Genomic DNA, 23,999 nt, shown 5'->3' with positions numbered 1-23,999 from the left:
TACATTGTGATAAAAAGATAATTCCACCCATATTAAAGAAAATTAAGTTCATCTATAACCCAATCCAGATGTGGAAAAAGATTTGTTCAATGCTACATATCCAGACTAGAATATCACGACATCTACCTCTCTTAAATAACCCACATTTTCAAGCAGGTATGCAATCTGCTCTCTTCTCTAATTGGAAATCCCTAGGCCTTCAGAATATCCATCAACTACTTGACTTCCAAAATAAATGTATTAAAACTTTCGATTCTCTTAAAAAGGACTTCCATATTCCTAATAAAAACTTTTTCGCTTATTTGCAAGCACGACACTATGCTCTTAAGTTGGTAAATGACTTTGGTTGGGAAAGGTCCCTAGGCATACTTGAGAATTGGATTTTATTAGCTAAGAATGGCCTAACATCCATCTCCTATATATATCAGAGATTGGCTTCCTTGAAAGGCACAGAAATATTAGAAAACCTGCAGGTCAAGTGGACAAATACTTTATCAGAAAACTTAGGAGAAACTTCTGTAATCACTTCATCAATTCAAGCGATAGCTCGTGCCACCCTCTCCGCCACGTGGAGAGAGACACATGTTAAATTATTATTTATGACATACTTCTCACCGGAGAATGTTAATAAATCCTCAGCAATATGTAGAACAGCTGCCAGGCAAAATACTGTGCTCGTGTCGACCGTGGAAATCTGCCCAATTCCACTATAACAATATGCAACATGGGAATGTCCACAGCACAATTTGCTTAAAAAAGTATCTTTATTGACAAAAGATAGAGCAACGTTTCGTGACTACTGTCACTTAATCATGCATGATTAAGTGACAGTAGTCACGAAACGTCGCTCTATCTTTTGTCAATAAAGATACTTTTTTAAGCAAATTGTGCTGTGGACATTCCCATGTTGCATCTCACCGGAGAAGGGAGCTAAATGCCGAAGTGATACTTTTAATAAATGTCCAAAATGCTCTTACCCCTCGGCTAACCTTATCCATATGTTCTGGTATTGTCCAAAAATAAGGAATTGTTGGCAGAAAATACAATACTGGATGGTCAACGTACTAGGAATATCTTCACTGTCATTATCTCCTCTAAATATAATTTTCCCACTGGAGGACTTCGGCATCCCTCGAGATAAATTTAAAATAGTTATTTTGATAATTCTTGCTGTTCGATATTTAATACTGAAGAAGTGGAAATCACAAGCAACACCAAGTATATTAGAGATAAAGAATTGTTTGAAGAAACAATGTATAATAGAACAGCTAGATACCAACTTACAGAATGAACAAGAAGTGGGGAACTTTTTCTCTAAATGGTCAGATTTTATTAAGGCTTTACCCACAAGCGAAATCGAACATTTAATCTATCCCTTTAGAAATACGGAGCTGGTTCTTCTGGGAGTTTGGTAGATTTTTGCAAGTTAACTTATGAACTTATGAAGAGCTAAAGGCCTTGATCCTTGTCTATTCAGTTTGTTCTTTCATTTTTTCTTCTCCCTTCCCCTTCTTGCATCCCCCCCGTTTTTTTTTGTTTTTTTTGTTTGTTTTTTATTATTATTTATTTTATTTTAAAAGAAAAGGGGTTGTGGGAAAAGAAAAGGGGCATCATATAGACAGATATAAAATATCATGTTATGTATTGGATGAGAGTCAAAATATTCAAAATATACTTTATAGCCTTGATTAAGTTTTGTCAATTCAAGAACCGATATTGATGTTTTTCTTTTTCTTCATTATTTTTTGTCTTTTCTCTCATATATACATGAAATTATGTTGTAATCAAATTTCTGATGCTTGTTAATAAAAAAAAATAAAAAAATTAAAAGTCATATCTGGGGGGGGGGGGGCGGAGTTAACCGCCATAGCTATTGGACGCACTGAGCAGGAGCTCCTGACTTCAATACCATAAAATATGATTTCTTCCTGACAAAGCTATTCTATTTAGCTTATATCTAGTGAATACTGCTAAAAGAGGAAGCGGGGGATGCGCGGATAAAGAATTGGTGGCTGTGTGCCTCATACTGAGCTGAAAAACGGTGAGGAGGCTCCCTATCACAAGCTGAAGCGCCATTTTGGAAGCGGCTGTACTGCTGCCCGTGATGGAGGCCCAAGAACTGTACACTGGCATCAGAAACCTACTGGAGGAGTACGGGAGGAGAATATGTGAGAGATTGGATGCTCTTACTGTTAAAGTTCAAGCAGCGCAAGCACGCAGCGATACCACGGCTGAGGAACAAGATACACCACCGGAGTCACAGTGTGACGCAGCACCTAAGGATCCCCAGCCGCGCTCCCCAGCACTGGTGTTTGAGAGTGCGGGTCCCAAGCTGGAGCCCAGTTTTTTCTCTGTTGCCGCGATTGGATTGCGGATCTGGGAGATCACACAGCATGGCAGCCTGTACATGGGGGCAAGCTCTGGGGTGCACTACAGAGCTCACGTATTGTCCCGCTCGCTTCTTCCTGGCATCAGCTCGGCTGACTTTTCACAGCAAGTCTGCTGGGGAAGTTTTCAAAGTTTCCAAATGCACCGGATGGGTATCGGATAGGAAGGTCACTTTCGCATACATTCAAGGCACTCTGGGTTTTTTTTTGTACTTACAGCACACCAGAGGTTACAGAACATTCAGGCCTGATATAACACTCTGACTCTAATGAACACTCCGCACTGAGCCTGTCTTACAGGAGAATTGCTACAGCTTCAGTTGAGGGTCTTACACCTACTAACAAAAAATGCCTAAGACGATGTGGTTTTCTGCATTTATGTCTTTACTATGTTTTCATTTTCTGCAGACCGAAAATAAGTTTACAGTGAGAGGGGCGCCAACTCCTGTTTATGCTTGAGGAAACTGTAATTATAAAGACATGTCTTCTGATCTCAGATAGGCTTCCCATATATATCCTAGGTGGAATGGAATGTAATACTGTACTGCTTATCTTAGTAAATACATTTAGGTTCAAAGTCTTGCTATAACAGCTCAGGATTGTATAAGACTATATAACTTAAACCTACTCTACTGACTTCTTGCTGGCTAGGGAATAAGATCTACATCCATTGCATGCTAGTTTACTGTGCTTTACTAGTAAGGGAAAGCAGTGTTCTATAACCTACTATATTGTTCAACCTTTAAGCTGCACTTGGTGTTAGTATATATGCTAAGCAGTACCAATGGGCTGTTGCAGTGAGACATTATTTATGAATATTGCTATTCTTAATTTGGGGACCATGATTCTCTGAAGGCATAGGACATGTGAGACAAGGGTGAAGACCCCTGAGAAGCCTTAAAGTGTAGAATTTTTTCTTTGTCCTACCTTATATTTCCCTCAGAGGGATAGTATGCGCTGTAGCTACAGTAATATATGTAGATATAGTTAATTCCCCTTATTGCTATGTGATACCTTACTCTTTTCTTTAGCTCTAAATATTTAGCCATATTTACATAGTCATGCAAACCTTATTTCCTAATAATGCGGGGCCTGGTTTAGGTACTCCATTTCTTTTCAATGTGTAGCTAGCTCCACACATAAGTGATCATCCCTAAACTAATAGACCTTACAGAGCCACACTACAGCCCCAAGTAACGCCCCTTAGAGATAACTATATTAGACTTATGAGTCATACAAATAGCTCTATGGGAGTACCATACTGATTATTGTTAATGTGTGTTGTTTTTTCACGATAGTATTGTATCCATCTTCACTGCCCTAAATATTTCACTGTGTATTGTTTGATGTCCTGCAGCTGTCTGTACTAAGTGCTAGATAACTCCGAAGCATTGTCTATATCTCATGTTAGCACTGAGGTGGGCTCTTATTTTCGACATAAACTCCCCTGTCGAGGTATAATAGCACTACAACAGGTGTGAGTTTTTTATAAACCACATTATAGTTGATCTCTAGAAATGCTTTGTGGGGATACCTAATTTTATGTTATTCTATCACTCATATCAATAAGCCCACCTATAAGCTGGATATCTACGAAGTTTTAATATTATTTCATGTTTGATCTTAGTTTTCTGCATCTTGTTACCTACTTGTTAGTTTTATCTGACTTGTATAAATATGTTCGTGTATTTTATGCGATTGACAATTATAGGCCCAAAAGCGGTCTATATCGAGCAACACCCCTCAGTTAATAAGTTATGTATTTGAGGGTCCAAAAGTGGCCTGAGCAATCATGGAGGGACAAAAATAGAGGGTAGTTGAGAGGTTCTCCCCAACTGGTTTAGTATACTGTGAAATGAGTATGTTGTTCATTGTATATCTATCTATTTCATTGAGTAACCTGTATGTTACATATTTTATTACCCTCAATAAAAATAAAAAGTCATATCTGAATAATTAAAGTTTAATTTAAACTAGACTGTCCCTTTAACATCAGCAGGAAAGATAGATAAGGGGAAAGTTCAAAGATGGTGCATATTACTTTAAAGAAACTCAGTGGAATTTAGAACAAACTATTTTCATAGTTTTGAAAGTATATGGTAAATTGTTTTAACAACAAATAAGTCTTGCAATCTCACACTGTTTAATATCGCTCTAACTAAGAAGAGAGAGGCCCCTTGAGAAATCCTCCTGATTGGTAAATGTGTGATATTAAACAGTGTCTACCATTCAATGCCGTTCTCAGATGGCAAACCATGCATGACAGAATCTAAGTCAGCTGTGAGGTTTTACATGAGTGATATAATAAAGGCTGCACAAAACATCGTATTAAAGGATACGCTTTCGGACTATTTTCCTTTTGTATCCGTACACACGTAACAGTTGTGGTTTGTGATATACACAATACAGGGAATGTAAATGTAAATTTTAATGAATTAAAGTGCCCCTGTTTTTAATCAAATTTTTAAAAACCGGACACTTTAGCATCAAAATTTACATTCACTTTAATGCCCCTTTAATATAAAATAGTGACGGTTATTTATTGGCTCATATGAGGTAACTCTATAATGAGTTTTTTCTGTATGTGACCTACATAGATTTCATGGAATGTTCCAATAAACTATTGACTGTTGGAGCACTACTTTCATTATCTCTGTGTGTAGCCACCAATCGCCTGCTAGCTTTTAATATTGCACTGCTGCTGCTTAGGGGTTGTATGCTTTTCAACAAAGGATACCAAGTGACATGTTCTATATGAACCATGAAAGTTTAATATTGACTTTAATGCCTATTTTATCACAGACTGACACTGAGAGGCCTATTTAACAAAGGTCTGTCGGACATGATCCGACAGTGCGGATCAGGTCCGACAGACCTCGCTGAATGCGGACAGCAATACGCTCTCCGCATTCAGCATTGCAACAGCAGCTCTTGTGAGCTGCTGGTGCAACGCTGCCCCCTGCAGATTCACACCAGCAGGGGGTTGTCAATCAACCTGATCGTACTCGATTGGGTTGAATTGTGGCGATCTCTGTCCGCCTCCTCAGAGCAGACGGACAGGTTATGGAGCAGCGGTCTTGAGACCGCTGCTCCATAACTTGTGTTTCTGGCAAGTCTGAAAGGGACAGTCTAGTCCAAATAAACTTTCATGATTCAGATAGAGCATGTAATTGTAAACAATTTTCCAATTTACTTTTATCACCAATTTTTCTTTGTTCTCTTGGTATTCTTAGTTGAAAGCTAAACCTAGGAGGTTCATATGCTAATTTCTTAGACCTTGAAGGCCGCTTCTTAAGAATGCATTTTAACAGGGTTTTCCCCACTAGAGGGTGTTAGTTCATGTTTTTCATATATATAACACTGTGCTCGTGCACGTAAAGTTACCTGGGAGCCATCACTGATTGGCTAAACTGCAAGTCTGTCAAAAGAACTGAAATAAAGGGGCAGTTTGCAGAGGCTTAGATACAAGATAATCACAGAGGTTAAAAATTTATAAATATAACTGTATTGGTTATGCAAAACTGGGGAATGGGTAAAAAAGGGATTATCTATCTTTTAAAACAATAAAAAGTCTGGTGTAGACTGTCCCTTGAAGGCTCGCCAGAAACACGGGTCGTCAAGCTCCATACGGAGCTTAATAGATATGCCCCTGAGCGTGAGCACCTGGTGCTTATCTTATTGTTAAGAAGGATAAAGGTTTTTTATTAGCTATTCAGTATAAACTTCTGTATATCACAAGCTCACTACTGACTGTTATGTCTATTTAAAGGGAGATAGGAAAACAGCACACCTCAGTCTCTCTTTTTCTTTTTCAATGGGGCAAGGAATAAAGGACTTGCCAGGTCCCAAACAATCCAAGAACAAATGTATTCCAGCCACCAAAATTCTTTAAAAGAACCTTTATTTCATATAGGGTCCTCAGAAACAAACATACAACGTTTCAAGCCTCAGCAGGCTCTTAGTCATGTATAATTGGACATACACAGGTAAATGCCTTTATATACCCTCACCTGTTATTCATATTCCTGTGTTAAGCTGATTGCACAACAGTGCCATCTTGTGGATACAAAACTTCAATGTATTACAAAGTTAACACAGGAGGTGAATAAATATTCATACAAAACATATTTATTTAAAAACATTATTAAAACCCATGTACATATATTTAAAAAGAGGTAATATGCACAACTCCTATAGTATATTTCACACAACTCTATGTTATTTAAACATGTCAAAAGATTCTCTTTACAATACATTATTTTCTTCTAGAAAAAAGACTCCAATCAAAATCTTTGTTCATTCCTTTAGGTCTCATTGATTCCAATTTATAAATCCAAAACATTTCCCTGGTTTTTAGTAATTGCTCCCTATCTCCACCTCGTCTAGGCCTGTCTACCTTTTCTAAGATTTGAAACCTAAGTTGGCTGATATTATGAAAAAAGGGAAAGCTGGAGTCGCAGAGATTGTGTCAGAAATAATAGCTATTATTTCTGACACAATCTCTGCGACTCCAGCTTTCCCTTTTTTCTACTTGCAAGCAAGCCGTTGCTTTGGAGTCAGCAGTTACCTTAGAAGCAGTGACCCAGTTCAAGCTACGAATAACTTTACGAGGTGGAGGAGCAAGGACCTTTGGTTGAAGAGAATAACCGGGTAACACTTACCCCCGCAAGCCGGCACCGGTAGGTGACGTCAGACCTGTGAGCCGGTTGAGTCACTGAGGTGGCGACAGACGGAGAGGCTCATTGAGCGTGGAGGCTCTGAGCGCAGCAAACAGATCGATGTCCGCCTGAAGTGGGAATACACTCACGGCTGTTTGAGGCACAGGCATCACCCAGGACCAGGAGCCGTGAAGAAGGGGGTAAGTGTGTGATAAACAAGCACTAATTTCCACCTTGTCTCTGACTTTAGTTAGAGGATTTCACCGGTGTCACAACTAAGGGGTATGTTTCTTTCCCTGCATTGGGAATTGGACTATTGCACTGATATTATGACCCATAGAGAGGAAGTGAGAGGAAACTGGTGCTTCTTTGTTCTTACATCTTATGTTAGATTTATGTTCAGTTATCCTCTCCCTTACCTCTCTACAGGTCTCGCCAATATAAATTTGGCCACAAGGGCATTTGATAAGATAAACACAGTATGTTGACCTGTAGGTTAAATATTTGTTAATATTAAATTTTTTCCCATTTGTGGGATGGTAAAAAAACTCACCCTTTATCATAGAACTACAGTTGCTGCAATTCAGACATGGGTAGCAACCATATCTTTTAGGGCCAATGGTTCTTTGGCTCTCTTGCTTGTGGCTACCAATGTCTGAATGCACCAACATATCTCTAATACTCCTGTTCCTCCTATATGCTACCATTGGATTCTCCTTAAATTCAATTACTTCTGGGTTGCAATCCCTCAAAATATGCCAGTTTTTCTTCAAAATACCCATTATTTTATTACTTAGTCTGTTGAATAAATCTATTAACAAATATTTAACCTGCAGGTCAACATACTGTGTTTATCTTATCAAATGCCCTTGTGGCCAAATTTATATTGGCGAGACCTGTAGAGAGGTAAGGGAGAGGATAAATGAACATAAATCTAACATAAGATGTAAGAACAAAGAAGCTTCAGTTTCCTCTCACTTCCTCTCTATGGGTCATAATATCAGCCAACTTAGGTTTCAAATCTTAGAACAGGTAGACAGGCCTAGACGAGGTGGATATAGGGAGCAATTACTAAAAACCAGGGAAATGTTTTGGATTTATAAATTGGAATCAATGAGACCAAAAGGAATGAACAAAGATTTTGATTGGAGTCTTTTTTTCTAGAAGAAAATAATGTATTGTAAAGAGAATCTTTTGACATGTTTAAATAACATAGAGTTGTGTGAAATATACTATAGGAGTTGTGCATATTACCTCTTTTTAAATATATGTACATGGGTTTTAATAATGTTTTTAAATAAATATGTTTTGTATGAATATTTATTCACCTCCTGTGTTAACTTTGTAATACAATGAATTTTTGTATCCACAAGATGGCACTGTTGTGCAATCAGCTTAACACAGGAATATGAATTACAGGTGAGGGTATATAAAGGCATTTACCTGTGTATGTCCAATTATACATGACTAAGAGCCTGCTGAGGCTTGAAACGTTGTATGTTTGTTGCTGGGGACCCTATGTCTATTTAAAGGGACAGTCTACACCTTAGTCATCTTAAAGTCTTACCTTAGATTAAGCTGCAAATAGCCTCCTGCACCTTTTCTATATCATGCAACAGGAATGGTAAAACAGTTATTTACAAAACAGTCAGAAAGTACTGACTAAAATAATGCACTATAGAAGCACATCTGTTTCCCAAATTTGGTTAACACCTATTTCCTTGGTGCCAAGATAGGCAACAATTAAAACATAACTTTTATTAAAGGGACAGTATACACCATACACCAATTTTCATATAACTGCATGTAATAGACAATACTATAAAGAATAAGATGCAAAGATACTGATATAAAAATCCAGTATAAAACCGTTTAAAAACTTACTTAGAAGCTCCCAATTTAGCTCTGTTAAAAAGGTAGCTGGAACACCCACTGCAAGTGGGAAAAGCAGACACTCCCCTCCCTCCCCCTGCATATGAAAAGTCTCTTTACACAAACAGGAGCAAGCTGGAGTAGGTATCTGACTGTATCCTCCAAGTTTGGGGCTTGGTTAGGAGTCTCTAAATCAGAGTAATGTTGTTTGAAAATAAGTACAACTATACTTTTTTTTTTTTTAAACTGTATAAGCTATATAAATGGATCATCTACAAAACATTTATGCAAAGAAAATTGAGTGTATAATGTCCCTTTAAAAGCTGTTAAAGTTAATATAATATTGACTGAATAAGTGCCTGATTTTTAAAAATACTATTAAAAACAGGTGCACTTTTATTCATTAAAATTTACATTGAAGCGTATTTTGCTGCCGGGATGAAGATGTTTCGCAGGGCTTCAGTTGAATACCGATTTGGGGGTTAGTGTTTTTTTTATTTTTGGTGTGGTTTTTTTTTTTAGATTAGGGCTTATTTTATTTTTTTCATGGGCGGAAAAAGAGCTAAATGCCCTTTAAAGGACAATGCCCATACAAAATGTAATGTTAGGGGGTACTTTCTTATTTTTTGGGAAAAAGAGGTGTTAACTTTAGGATAATGCCCTACAAAGGCCCTTTTAAAAAGGGATAAAATATTTTTTTTAATATTTTTAATTTATTTCAGTGTATTTTAATTCGGGTTGTGGGGGGTTGGCGGATTAGGTGTTAAAGGTACATGAAACCCCAAATTTTTCTTTCATGATTCAGATAGAGAATACAATTTGAAACAACTTTCTAATTTACTTTTATTATCTAATCTGTTTCATTCTCTTGGTATCATTTGTTGAATGAGCAGCAATGCACTACTAGTTTCTAACTGAACACATGGGTGAGCCAATCACATTCAATATATATATGCAGCCACCAATCAACAGTTAGAACCTAGTTTCTCTGCAGCTCATGAACTTGCCTAGATAAACCTTTCAGCAAATGATAACAAGAGAAGGAAGCAAATTAAATAATAGAAGTAAATTGGAAAGTTGTTTCAAATTGTATTCTCTATCTGAATCATGAAAGAAAATGTTGGGTTTCATGTCCCTTTAATATTTTAATTATGTGTTTGCGTTGTGGGTGGTTTGCGGTTTAGGGGTTAATAAGTTTATATAGTAGTTTGCGTTGTGGGGGATGGCGGTTTAGGGGTTAAAACATTTTATTAGTGATTGCGATGTGGGGAGATGGCGGATTAGGGATTTTGAAAGGCGTTTTGACGTGTTGGTTTAATTTTTTTTGTCCGCTTTTTTTTAGTTACGCGTGCTAGATGATATACTAGCGTAAGTTACTGGTGTTGCCAGAAATGTGTAGTTGCGCACTTTTCTGAACCTCGCCAGTTTCTGATTTACAGCAGTATATCATCTGGCAGCGCGGGTTATGTGATTCACCCGATGTGCGAGGTGAACTTACGGGCGACGTGGGTTTCAGCATTACGCTGGAACTTACACCACATATGTAATCTCTCCCTAGGTTTGCATAGGATTTACTGTAGTTTCTTTATTACATTTTCTTGTGAATTCAGTGTCATTTTATCTTGCATTTTATTTTGTGCATTGTTATTCAATGGGTTTGATTTATTATTTGTTGCGAATCATGTCTGCTCGACATCGTTAAATGCAGATAGCATAAACTGTCCACATTTACCATTGCACAAGCATTTCTGGTGAATTGCTTGTGCAAATGTCGCCCCCTGCTGACTGGGATGAGAATTTTTATATAAACTAATATAAAGTGGGTCATATGTTACTATAATTGCCTTGTTGGATCAGGCCCCTGAGATCTAGCGCTTATAGGCACACGTTAAATATTATTAAAGTCTGATGTTCAAACTGATGGATGTTTTATATCTGGGAATATTTTGGTATTGTTTGAAAATTATATCCGAATATTGACTCAACAATCAGTCTGAAATAATTTTTAACAATTTTTCATATACATAACGTTTTTATATTCTAATTTATAATTTAAAGGTCAATATACTGGTCTCCACTTTACAGAGCCATTCTAGTGTTTTTAATTTTTCAATTTTTAACAGTTTTTAATAAAAGTTATGTTTAATTGTTGCCTATCTTTGCACAAAGGGAATAGGTGATAACCAAATTAAGGAAACAAATGTGCTACTATAGTGCATTTGTTTAGTTTGTACTTTCTGACTGTTTCATAAATATATTGTTCATGCACAGCACTCTAGATACAGTATATTTATTCTAATAGTTAAATATAGTACAGGTAGCCCCAGAGGCAGAACTTATTTTCATTTTCTGCGATTAGATTTTTTTTTGTGAAAAATTTTCTGCAGTGTCTTTAAGAAGCTGGTGTTGCTGTGTTTTTTGCCCTTACTCGGTGTGCATGAGGACAGGTTCATGTACAGCCTGTGTATACACCATATACACACACACACTATATACACACACACACACACACACACACACCATGTATATATATATATACACACACACACACACACACTATACACACACCATATACACACAATATATATATATATATATATACACACACACACTAGATATAGAGATATAGATAGATATAGATAGATATAGATATATATATATATATATATATATATATATATATAGATAGATATATATACATACACACACCATATATATATATATATATATATATATTTATATATATATATATATATATGTGTATACAAGGATAGATACAGCGCCTATATATCCATTAAAATATGGGTGGTATGTGGGAATATGAGTGAGAGCTAAGGATAATTAGTTAAGAAATAATAACAATTAAAAGAATATAAAAAAATATTAAAATAAATGATGCTAGAAAAATGATGAATAGATTATGAAACAATGTTCATATGTGTCTTTAGACAATATACAGTCCGTGGTTAATCTTCACATGAAGTTGATATCAGTAAATAGATGGTATATAATACCCTTACCAGATATTACCTCAATCTAATGAGGTAAGTATGCCGCACTGGGGGTATATACAGATGGCCACTGGTGCAGTAAGTGAGCGGTTACCGGGGAAAGCACAGCTCGGGGAGACGTGTCTCTTCCGGGATAGTTATTGAGTGTGCGGCGGCAGGAGGCTCATAATAACCGGATTCCCAGCAGTACAGCTTCTTACCGTTCAGGTACTGCTGCTGTGTTATAATTTTCGCAGTTGAAACGACTTCACGTACGCAGAGGGCGTGCCGCCGCCCGAAGCGTACAAGTAGCGATAACGGCCCAGCTCCTCACTCAACCCTCTGAAGAAGAAGGATTTATCTACACAAACCTTTGAAACGCGTCAGGGATACTAACTACTTATTTCTCATTTACTTAATTTTAATTGTGTTTTATCTAAATCACTTTTTAATAACAGTGTCACTCCTTGTAGCTAGCTTGCTGGCATTTATTTCTTGAGATAAGTGTATTATACAATATTACCTCACTTGGGAAACAGCAACAGTTGCATAATACTTCACTACGAAGTCCTATACCAAGATTGGGGAACCTGTATCTCATACCTATATGTGGAAGGACCCACTGGAGTCCTATGTGCCATATACATACCTCATATAGTCTGAGGATGCCAAATGTGAGTGCTATGTGAATTATATTTCTGTGCCTAACTGTAAATAAACTGTATTACACTATATATCCTTTTTTGTCTCCCTGGGTATCTTTACGCTGGAGAAAGTTTATACCAAGACAGAAAAGGTACTCCAAGAGGCTAACTACCAACACAAAGGAAGTACAAGGGATCTATCTACAACCAGAAACACATCCCTGCATACTCCAGGAGGCTAACGAAAACCCAAGAGGCACCACATCTGGATACAAGGAGAAGATTCTACCATCTGTATATACCCCCAGTGCGGCATACTTACCTCATTAGATTGAGGTAATATCTGGTAAGGGTATTATATACCATCTATTTACTGATATCAACTTCATGTGAAGATTAACCACGGACTGTATATTGTCTAAAGACACATATGAACATTGTTTCATAATCTATTCATCATTTTTCTAGCATCATTTATTTTAATATTTTTTTATATTCTTTTAATTGTTATTATTTCTTAACTAATTATCCTTAGCTCTCACTCATATTCCCACATACCACCCATATTTTAATGGATATATAGGCGCTGTATCTATCCTTGTATACACATTTTTCACTTACTGACTGGGACCTTACATCTCAACCAGTATTTGTCTTATATAGCTGCCACTATACCCTACACAACACTGACTAGCGCCAACTATAGAGTATCACTTGTGTTTACCCAGTGTACTGAGTGAACACATTTTACTTGCTTCTATATATATATATATATATATATATATATATATATATATATATATATATATATATATATATATATATATACACATACACACACAAACCATATATAGACACACACACCATGTATAGACACACACCATATATACACACATACACACACCATATATACACACCATATATACACACACACCATATATACACACAGTGGTATACTAAATAAAGTATTTGATGGCTACAAACAGGACACAATGTTGGAATCTCACTGTAGAACCTATTAAAATGACTAAACTAACTCATCTAATCTCAAATAGAGATACAGCTAATATCTGGAGCTCCTGAGGACTGGATAACCTATTTTACCAAATATGAGTCAATATTAATCTATACAATTCCCATGCAGACATGTGCTCTTTTGCTTAATGCTTATTTTTTATGTATATGTGCACATGGGCATCTGGATGGGAAGGGGACATATGCCTCCCATTGGAATTTGGTTCTCTGTATATTAAAAAGCACTCACTTTATTAACGTTTTTATATCAATGAGACTTTAGAAAAAAGAAAAAAAAAAAAAACTGTGTACAAAAAGCAAATTTATCATGCTGCATATTATGCCACTGAACTGATTTTTAAGGGCATTTTATTTTTTGTTTCCTCCCATTACATACATTTTTTGTCTCTGAGAACCCATGTATGCATATTAATTACCAATAAGTGAATACAGACAGGGTTGGACTGGGAATCAAAAGTAGCCCTGGAAAATTTGTAGACCAGCCCTAAATTTTGCAGTGACCATATAATATGCATGCCAGACAGTGGCGGCTGGTGAATTTTGAAGTTTGTGGGGTGCTAGACCCCACCCCTTGAAATAAAGCCCTGTGCACATATGGCTTCCTCCATATCACTACAATAAACACATATATTTATATATATATATATATATATATATATATATATATATTTATACACACACACCTCTATAAAGATGTCTATATTATAGTGATATGGAAGGACCATCTGATATATAGAAAACTTTGTAGCCCACAGGGAGCAAGTTAAAAATGTATCTATGTGGTCTCATCATAAAAGCAGGTATATAAAAATAAGATAACAGTAATATCCTCAGGATTACCTGAATTTACAATACTATTCTGATCATTTAATGAAGACCTATAGGAATTAAATATAAAAAAATAGAACATTAGTTTATCAATTTATAGTATATCAGAGTGTATAAAACTGTGACTACCCTTCTAAAACCATGGTATGAAACACTAGGGCACATGCTTACATAGAGCAAGGCAAAAATATATTGGCTTACAGATATCCTTTTGCATCCTAAATGAAATAGGCACAGAAATCCATAGTAAAACAAACTTAAGCAGTCAGGTTGAGTTTCCATAAAGCATATATTAAAGTGGAAAACAAAGCAAGGATAGTAATAGTAGAATCATGTAGTAAAAGCATTTTACATACTTGCTCCCTCCCTCCTTAACACTAATACCTTCTATTGAAAATAAAACTCTCAGAGGTGTACTCTGTAGATCCTCTCCCCACACAAATGTACTTTTACTTTTTGACAGGCAAGTGAAGTGTGCTCCGTGTAGTGAAAGGAGGGAGATGACATCACACGCAGAATTGCTACTACTGCTGTCAGCTAAGATTTACTGATCCTTCCCTTCGATGCTTTTAGCTAGCCATGAGGACTGTAAACAGCAGCTGAACTGCATTCCAAACTCAGAGACAGATTTACAGTGGGACAGTGATGAACCGTTACTCACAGCTGATTCCAGGAAGCCCTCACGATCCAGCTCCACCCACCAGCTTCCTGCAGCAGAACTGATTGTTGTAACAGCCCTCTGCACGCTGTAGCTGCTGGCTGCATGGGAATTTTATTCACACTAACTCAGTGCCGATATAAACACCGGGCCAGCTTTACCATTGCCGGTTCAAATACAATTACTGTCTGCTCCACACTATTACATTAAAATACTAGATATATGTGTGGGTCACCTAGGTCTCCAGCACTGCAAATAATAAATAACTTACGGTTACCAGCTTCAAGCCTTTACCATTTTAAAGTGAGTCAGTTATTAACTAAATGTCACAACACTGGTCCGGTCTTGCAATTATGTAAGTAATTATGTCACTGCAGTCTGCACACACACTACGGTAGTCTGTCTCAGTGCACTACCGTGTGTTTATATACTGTGCACACATTTATTGCATTTAATGAAGATCATGATTGATTCAGGGCCAGGGGGCCAGGTATAGTGTGTGGTTCAGTGTCTGTTTAAAAAGCAAGGCAGCCGCTCTGCTTCCTTACCTGCTCTGACTGCTGTTCTCCTATACAGCTGCCGGCCCGTGCCTCACACTGATTGACTGAGTCACTTTGTCTGACAGAGTTCCTCCCGCGCTGTCTCTCAGTGTTTCAGTGAGGTTCCTGCTCTGAACCCCCACATCCCCCATTATTACAGACCAACAAGAAAGATTCAGTTTTACCTGATAACGCTTCAAGTTGGATCTTTTGAATGTGGGGCTAAAAGGAGCAGGTGCAAAGGATGAAGTTGTCACTGTCAGTCAGCCTGTCCGGACCGCTAATAAGCTCACTCTGACAGGGACTGTCTGCAGCGGCCAGTAAAGTGCCTCATACTGATTGACTGAGTCACTTTGTCTGACAGTGTTCCTCCCGCGCTAACTGCCTATCAGTTAAGTTCCCGCTCTGACCTCCCCCCCCCACTCCCCCACTACCAGTACAATATCAAAAGCTGAAAATTATTTTTACAATTTAAATAAAAAAAATAAATAAATCCTGAATGCTTCACCTAATGTTAGGCTCAATCTTTCTGCAGACAGTCTGCATTTTCTGCGATGACATCGCAGATCGCACTATGTTCTGCCTTGGGGTAGGCAGCCCTCAGTTTACGCCGGGGTTAGGTTCCAGGAGGAATGGTTGTAAATTGAAACCATTGTAAATTGAAACCCAGTTTATAATGTAAGTCAATGGGAAGTGAGGGAGTTAGGTTCCAGGAACCTCTCAAAATTGTCATAAGTAACACCTAATACATTATTTTTAAAGCTTTGAAATGAAGACTTTAAAAGCTAAACAGCATTATAAACCAAATAATATAGATTGTATCATCATCAAACTAAGTTTAATGAACAAAAACATTTGCTAAACATCACCTAATAAAATAATTATACAACAGACTGCATCATCATCAAACTGAGTTTAATGAAGAAAAAAAACGTTTTTTTACTTGCATTTTTCTGCAATCGGTTCTCTGCATTGTTAGCATGTTAGATAATATTGGGTCTGCACCTATTCTATGCATTTCAATCTGCAGTGATTAAGCAGTTAACCTCACCTCAAGCTGCTGGACAGGAAGATAATAGGAAGTGCCTGCTAAATTTTGCTCGATAGATCTTGTCTAATCTAACATAACATAGTAACATAGTAGATAAGGTTGAAAAAAGACTGAAGTCCATCGAGTTCAACCTATACAAATCTAAAATACTTACAAAAAGCTCCAGTTAAGCTTAAATAACCCCATTAAAATGTGACCCATTTAATACTAGCAATCATATCCATGAATTTTGTTTATATACAGAAATGTATCCAGACTATTTTTAAATGTATCTATGGTATTGGCATTCACTACCTCCTTTGGTAATGAGTTCCACAATTTTATTGCTCTTACAGTGAAAAAACGTTTCCGTTGCAGGAGATTAAATCTCCTTTCCTCCAACCTTAAATTATGACCTCTTGTCAGAACCAATTTTCTTGGAATAAAAAGAGCTTCTGCCATCTCTGTATATGGGCCTTGAATATATTTATATAAAGTAATCATGTCACCTCTCAAGCGCCTTTTTTCTAAAGAGAACAGACCCAGTTTGGCTAGCCTCTCCTCATAGGTTAATTTCTCCAATCCCCTTATTAGCTTTGTGGCCCTTCTCTGAACTTTTTCTAGTTCTGCAATATCTTTTTTAGCAATCGGTCCCCAGAACTGCACTCCAAACTCAAGGTGAGGTCTTACCAGGGCTTTATATAATGACAGAATTATGCTTTCCTCCCTTGAATCAATGCCTCTTTTAATACATGCTAGTATCTTATTAGCCTTTGAAGCCGCTGCCCTGCATTGTGCACTCATCTTTAGCTTGTTATCTATTACTACTCCCAAATCCCTTTCCTCCTGTGTTTGGCTAAGTCTTGTCCCATTTAAAAAATACATAGCCTGCTTATTTTTACTTCCAAAATGTAGAACCTTACATTTTTCCGTATTAAATCTCATTTTCCATTCACTTGCCCATAGTTCTAATTTTAGCAAATCCCTTTGCAAAGAGAGTTCATCCTGCTCTGACCTAATGACCTTACTTAACTTAGTATCATCTGCAAAAATAGAGATGTCGCTATTTAATCCTTGCTCCAAGTCATTTATAAAAATATTAAAAAGAACAGGGCCCAGTACTGATCCCTGGGGGACGCCACTGATTACCTTTGTCCAATCTGAGTATGATCCATTTACTGCTACTCGTTGCTCCCTATCTTTTATCCAGTTATTTATCCATGAGCTAACATTTTCAGCTATTCCCAGTCCCTTAATTTTGTGCATTAATCTCTCATGTGGCACTGTATCAAATGCCTTTGCAAAATCTAAGTATATCACATCAACTGATTCCCCTTTATCTATATTTGTACTTACTTCCTCGTAGAATCTAATTAGATTAGTTTGACATGATCTATTTCTCCTAAAGCCATGCTGATTAGAACTCATAATCTTGTTTACACGAATATGCTCATCAATATAATCCCTTATAATCCCTTCAAATATCTTCCCCACTATTGATGTCAGACTAATCTGTATACACAAATCCATTTAAAGCTGTTAAGTTGCATAACTGTGCTGCAAAACAAGCGGACAGCTCCACCTACTGGCTATTTTAATTAGTGCATTGCTTTCCAAAAGCTTTTCAACAGCAGTCACATGATTGAAAAAAAAGGTTGTTATTCTGAAACGGCGCAAACTGAACCGGCGTAAACCGAGGGCCACCTGTACAGGGAATTCCCACATATACTAATGAACTGCCAATAAACTTTTTCTATAATTCAATGGTAAAAAAGTTATTTTAAAATTAATATTGTTTCTGATCACCATGAAATGGCTGCCAAGCTCCGCCCACTAATGACATCACAATCTGAATTGCATATGTAGTCCAATCAGAAAAAGCTCACTAGTCGGATTCAACAGATTGTCAATGCTATTCAGCAGAGTGCCAAGATGTAGCCTAGATCATGATATCATTAGTGGGCGAAGCTTAGCAGCCATTTCAAAAGGCCAGAAACAATATTCAATTAAAAATAACTTTTTTACCGTTCCTACTGCATGACATAGAAAGTAAGGCTTTAAAGGGACAGTAAAGTCATAATTAGACATTCTTTATTTAGGTAGAACATACAATTTTAAACAACTTTCCAATTTACTTCTATTATTTAATTTGCTTGATTCTCTTGTTATCTTTTGCTGAAAGGTTTATCTAGGACAGCTCAGGAGAAGCAAAGAACCTAGGTTCTAGCTGGTGATTGGTGGCTTCATATACAGTATATACCGATTGTCATTGGTTCCCCCATGTGTTCAGTTAGAAACCAGTAGTGCATTGTTGCTCCTTCAACAAATTATACCAAGAGAATGAAATAAATTTGATAATAGAAGTAAATTGGAAAGTTGTTTCAAATGATATGTTCTATGTAAATTATGCAAGAAAATGTTTGGGTTTCATGTCCCTTTAAAGGGACACTAAACCCAAAAATTTTCTTTCACGATTCAGATAGAGCATGCAATTTTAAGCAACTTTCTAATTTACTCCTATTATCATTTTTTTCTTCGTTCTCTTGCTATCTTTATTTAAAAAGCAGGAATGTGATGCATAGGGGCCGGCCCATTTTTGGTTGAGAACCTGGGTTATGCTTGCTTATTGGTGGGTAAATGTAAGTCTCCAATAAGCAAGCGCTATCCATGGTGCTGAACCTAAAATAGGCTGGCTAGTAAGATTTACATTCCTGCTTTTTAAATAAAGATAGCAAGAGAACAAAGAAAAATGAATAGGAGTAAATTAGAAAGTTGCTTAAAATGTCATGCTCTATCTGAATAATGAAAGAAAAAATTTGGGTTCAGTGTCCCTTTAAGATGACCAAGGTGTAGATTGTCCCTTTAAGTACAGACTGACACTGAGCGTGTTGTTAACAAGAGTAAAGGTTATTAAATGCTGCTTAGTATAGTATAAACTTCTGTACATCACCAGCACAATACTGACTGTTATGTCTATTTAATCACAGACTGATACTGAGCGTGTGCACCTAGTAACAATTTGTTGTTAACAATGGTAAAGGTTTTTAAATGATGCTTAGTATAAACTTCTGTATACAACCATCTCCTTACTGACCGTTTCATTCCTTTGAAGTGATAGTAAATTTGCACAATCTGGTAAAGTTTTACAGAATCAATGCATTATATTAAACTGACCTTCATTCATAACTTGTAATTGAATATGCGATGTAACCTAAATGTATTAGTTTCATCGTTTTATTACATTACCCGTCTCTGGCTGCGCAACGCAAAAGTATTTGTTTTTCTATAGATGACTTTTCCACCTTGAACCTAATAGCCATGCTAGCTATACGGCACTCAACAAACTCTGAAGCATTTTTTAGTTCCTTATAAATAGCAAGGCTTTACCAAATCATGCAAATTTACTATCACTTAGTTAGATCACTGAGGTTTCTGGTTTGTTAATGTAAATATTATCCCATTGTGATGAAAAAAAACCAACATGTGACATGCATATGACGTCCTGCTTACCGCTGTGTGCATCAGGAAGCTCTAAGGTTTGGTTCTTGTCAGACATTGTTTTGTTCAGCAACTGAATTTGTCAGATATTCTTACGTTTCTTCTTTACTGACAAACACAGTGACGTTTATTGCACATGATCTTCACAGTAACAGGAGCCTAAACACAGAGAGAGAGAGAGTGTACAGTTCATTGTCATAAGGGGAAATGCTGTGAATTATGTGTGACCAACACCTGTATCTGAGCATCATAGAGAGATCAGGATTCAGGTGTTACGCTGCTTGATCACAAAGGGATTAAAGTGAATAAAACTAATTAATCAGAGGACAGTGATTATTAAAAAAATAAACACATGATAAATAAACTGTTCTAACAATACAAATTTTATGCGATTTAATACAGAACATTATGGTCAGACTAAACTAAACTATAGGCTGATGAGAGTTGTAGAAGATGTGTAATTATCAATGCATTTTTCTATTGCCACCAGTGTTCTACACCCCATGTATCCATTTTACCCTTAAAGGGACACTGAACCCATTTTTTTGTGTTGTGATTCAGATAGAGCATGACATTTTAAGCAACGTTCTAATTTACTCCTATTATCAAATTTTCTTAATTATCTTGGTATCTTTTTTTGAAATGCAAGAATGTAAGTTTAGATGCCGGCGAACAACCTGGGCTGTTCTTGCTGATTGGTGGATAAATTCATCCACCAATAAAAAAAGTGCTGTCCATAGTTCTGAACCAAAAAAAAAAAGCTTAGATGCGTTCTTTTTAAAATAAAGATAGCAAGAGAAGGAAGAAAAATTTATAATAGGAGTAAATTAGAAAGTTGCTTAAAATTGCATGCTCTATCTGAATCACGAAAGAAAAAATTTGGGTTCAGTGTCCCTTTAAGCATCATCTATGTACCTTATATACAGGCATTATACATAGACCCCATAGAGAGATCTGTCTGCCTCACATACATCACCCCCTCATATAGCACCTCATGTAGAGATATACAGTACTATAGAGGATGTTTAATGTGTCTTAAACACCCCCCCCCCATTTAATACTGTACAGAGGTTTTCTCTGCCTTAAATACAGCCCCCTGAAGGTTATATCACATTGTGTACACATACATGCTTCTTTATCTTATATCTGTCCATAAAATAATCACCAGTACTTGGAGAGAACAATGGAAAATCAACATTGTATTACCTTATCTCTGCTATATCCCACTGGGAGTGTAATTTCTTCTGCTGGCTGTGTTTACAAAGCTTATTTATAGCTTGGACCTGCGGCCACAAACTTTCAGAATAGGTGGGGATACCACATGCTAAATCAACTATTTCAAATGCCAATATAAGGGTAAAGGGGCTACTTTAAAACAATTTAATACACTCCAGCAGGTAAAGTGGATCATTGGAAACAAATTAAAGGGGAGAAATATTTTGAGTAAACTGTCCCTTTAAAAGAATAGTCTTGTCAAAATTAAACTTGCATGATTGGGCTAGAGCATGCAATTTATAGCAACTTTCTAATTTACTCCTATTATCAATTTTTCTTCATTCTTTTGATATCTTTATTTGAAAAGGCAAGAATGTAAGCATTGGAGCCGTCCCATTTTTAGTTCAGAACCTGGGTAGCACTTTCAGATTGGTATCTAAATGTAGCCACGAATCAGCAAGCGCTACCCAGGTGCTGAACCAAAAATGGGCGGGGTTCTAAGTTTACATTCAAATAAAGATATCATGAGAATGAAGAAAAATTGATAATAGGAGTAAATTAGAAAGTTGCTTAAAATTGCCTGCTCTATCTGAATCATGACTTTAATTTTGACTAGACTATTCCTTTAAATGGAAAAACTTAAAACTAGACAGAGGTTTCCTCTGCATCACACACGTCCTCATCCATACCACCTTTTATACAGATCTATATTATTATAGAGTAATTCTGCCTCAAACACAGCCCCTCACCAGCACCTCAGATGTTCCCTCTATTTAATATTACAGAGATTTTTTCTCTGCTTCGCTCACACACACCAAAAGCACCATCTCCAGCACCTTACAGTATATACAGATATAATATTAAAGTGAGACTTCCTCTGCTTCACACACAGTCCACTTCCAGTACCTTATACACAGATATACAATATTATAGCAAGGTTCCCTCTTCCTCAACCCCCCCCCCCCCCCCCTCCATCACCTTATATACAGATCTATAATATTAAAGAGTGGATCTCTCTACCTCACACAAACAGTTCCATCCCCACTACAATATACATAGATATATAATATTATAGAAAGGTTCCATCTGCCTTACATACACAGCTCCCTCCCGAATACCATATACACAGATATGTAACACACATAGCCCCTACCCAGTACCTTATACAAAGATGTATAACACTATAGAGAGGCTTCCTCTACCTCACACATACACAATCAACTTCCTCTCAGTACCTCATATGCAGATATAATATTATGAAGATATTCCCTCTACCTCACACACACATAACCTCTAGTTATAGAGGGGTTCCCTCTGCCTGCCTCTCACACACAACAAGCTCCCTCCCAGTACCTTATATAGAGATTCCCTCTGCCTCACACATACACAATCAGCTCCCTCCCCCCCATCAACTTGTACAGATATATAATATTATAGAAAGGTTCACTCTGCCTTATACACAAACAACACACAGTCTCCTACTAAGTACCTTATACATTATATACTACTACAAACAGGCTCCCTTTACCTCACATATACACAATCAACTTCCCCCAGTACCTTATACATAGATATATAGAGAGGTGCACTCTGCCTTCACACAGCCCCCTACCCCAGTGCCTTTTTACAAAGATATACAGTTTACTACTACAGACATGATCCCCCTACCTCACATAAACACAATCAGCTCTCTCTCCGGTAGATGCTGCCTCATAGACACACATTTTTTTTTTTAGTACATCATATGCGGGTATATAACACTATACAGCGGTGTCTTTGCTCACGGTATAACTACGGTTACCTTTGCAAATTTGCCAAGTTTGCAGATAGTGAAGAAGCTAGTTCCCTCCCAGCAGAAGGACATGCGACGTCACAAGTCACATGGCTGCTGTGACTACACCGTAAGTTACAGTAAAGGAAGTAGCTGGGAAGCAAAGTATATTATAATGCACTGGGTTCCTGTAGCTGTTTGTACCATGTGATCGCTGCGGTCATGTAGTTACTGTTGTACCAAACAAGCAGCTGCAGTCTCATCCTTCAATACGGTGGTTTCATGTAAGTAACTTTCTAACTGATTATGTGTCCGGTGTTGTGTCACATTTGGTGATCATCAGAATGTGGAATCGGCAATTTCCGGAAACCCGCCCACACATCTCTAACCCGCCTACACATCTCTGCTAAACTAATACACATTATCCTAACGTACGCCCAGGCAACCTCCCACTTCTAGTACTCCACACACGATACCTCCCCACTCCTCAAAAATGCCAGCTACGATCTCTACTAACTAGCTAATAATACACAGGCTACCTCCAACTTCTCTCTCTTCCAAAATGACAGCTACGTTGGGACAGATGAGCTGTCACATTTACTATGTTGTCAACATAGTATTTGTGACAGCTTGTCACGTACGAGCCATGTTATTTAGTATTTTTATATCACCATATTTATTGTGTTTATATACACAGTGTGTTTTTTACTATAAAGTGTAGTTATATTGCAGCGTTTATTAGTCACTATTTACAGAGCATATCTATATATGTCACATATACTCGTGCTCATATATATGGCAGTGTATATTAGTGACTATTAAAAGTGCATATGTATATATGTCACCTATACCTGTGTTCATATACATTAATTCC

General features: G+C 37.0%; 1 protein-coding gene across 2 annotated transcripts in view; it reads right to left on the bottom strand.

Moving 5' to 3' along the window:
• Window positions 1-23,451, bottom strand: part of LOC128657282 (gastrula zinc finger protein XlCGF57.1-like) — a 163,489-nt gene extending 140,038 nt beyond the window's left edge. For both annotated transcript variants that reach the window (XM_053711563.1, XM_053711564.1), the window contains exons 1-2: window positions 23,156-23,451; window positions 20,152-20,298 (exon numbers count right to left, since the gene is read on the bottom strand). In XM_053711563.1, the coding sequence (XP_053567538.1) occupies window positions 20,152-20,197 (46 nt within the window). In that variant the 5' untranslated portion in view covers window positions 20,198-20,298; window positions 23,156-23,451. The remainder of the gene's footprint in view (window positions 1-20,151; window positions 20,299-23,155) is intronic.
• Window positions 23,452-23,999: the final 548 nt, after the last annotated feature.

The sequence above is a fragment of the Bombina bombina genome, chromosome 4 (genome assembly GCF_027579735.1).
Source record: "Bombina bombina isolate aBomBom1 chromosome 4, aBomBom1.pri, whole genome shotgun sequence".
NCBI lineage: Eukaryota > Metazoa > Chordata > Amphibia > Anura > Bombinatoridae > Bombina > Bombina bombina.
Note: the sequence above shows the minus strand (reverse complement) of the source record. Positions and strands in the feature narration are given on the sequence as shown.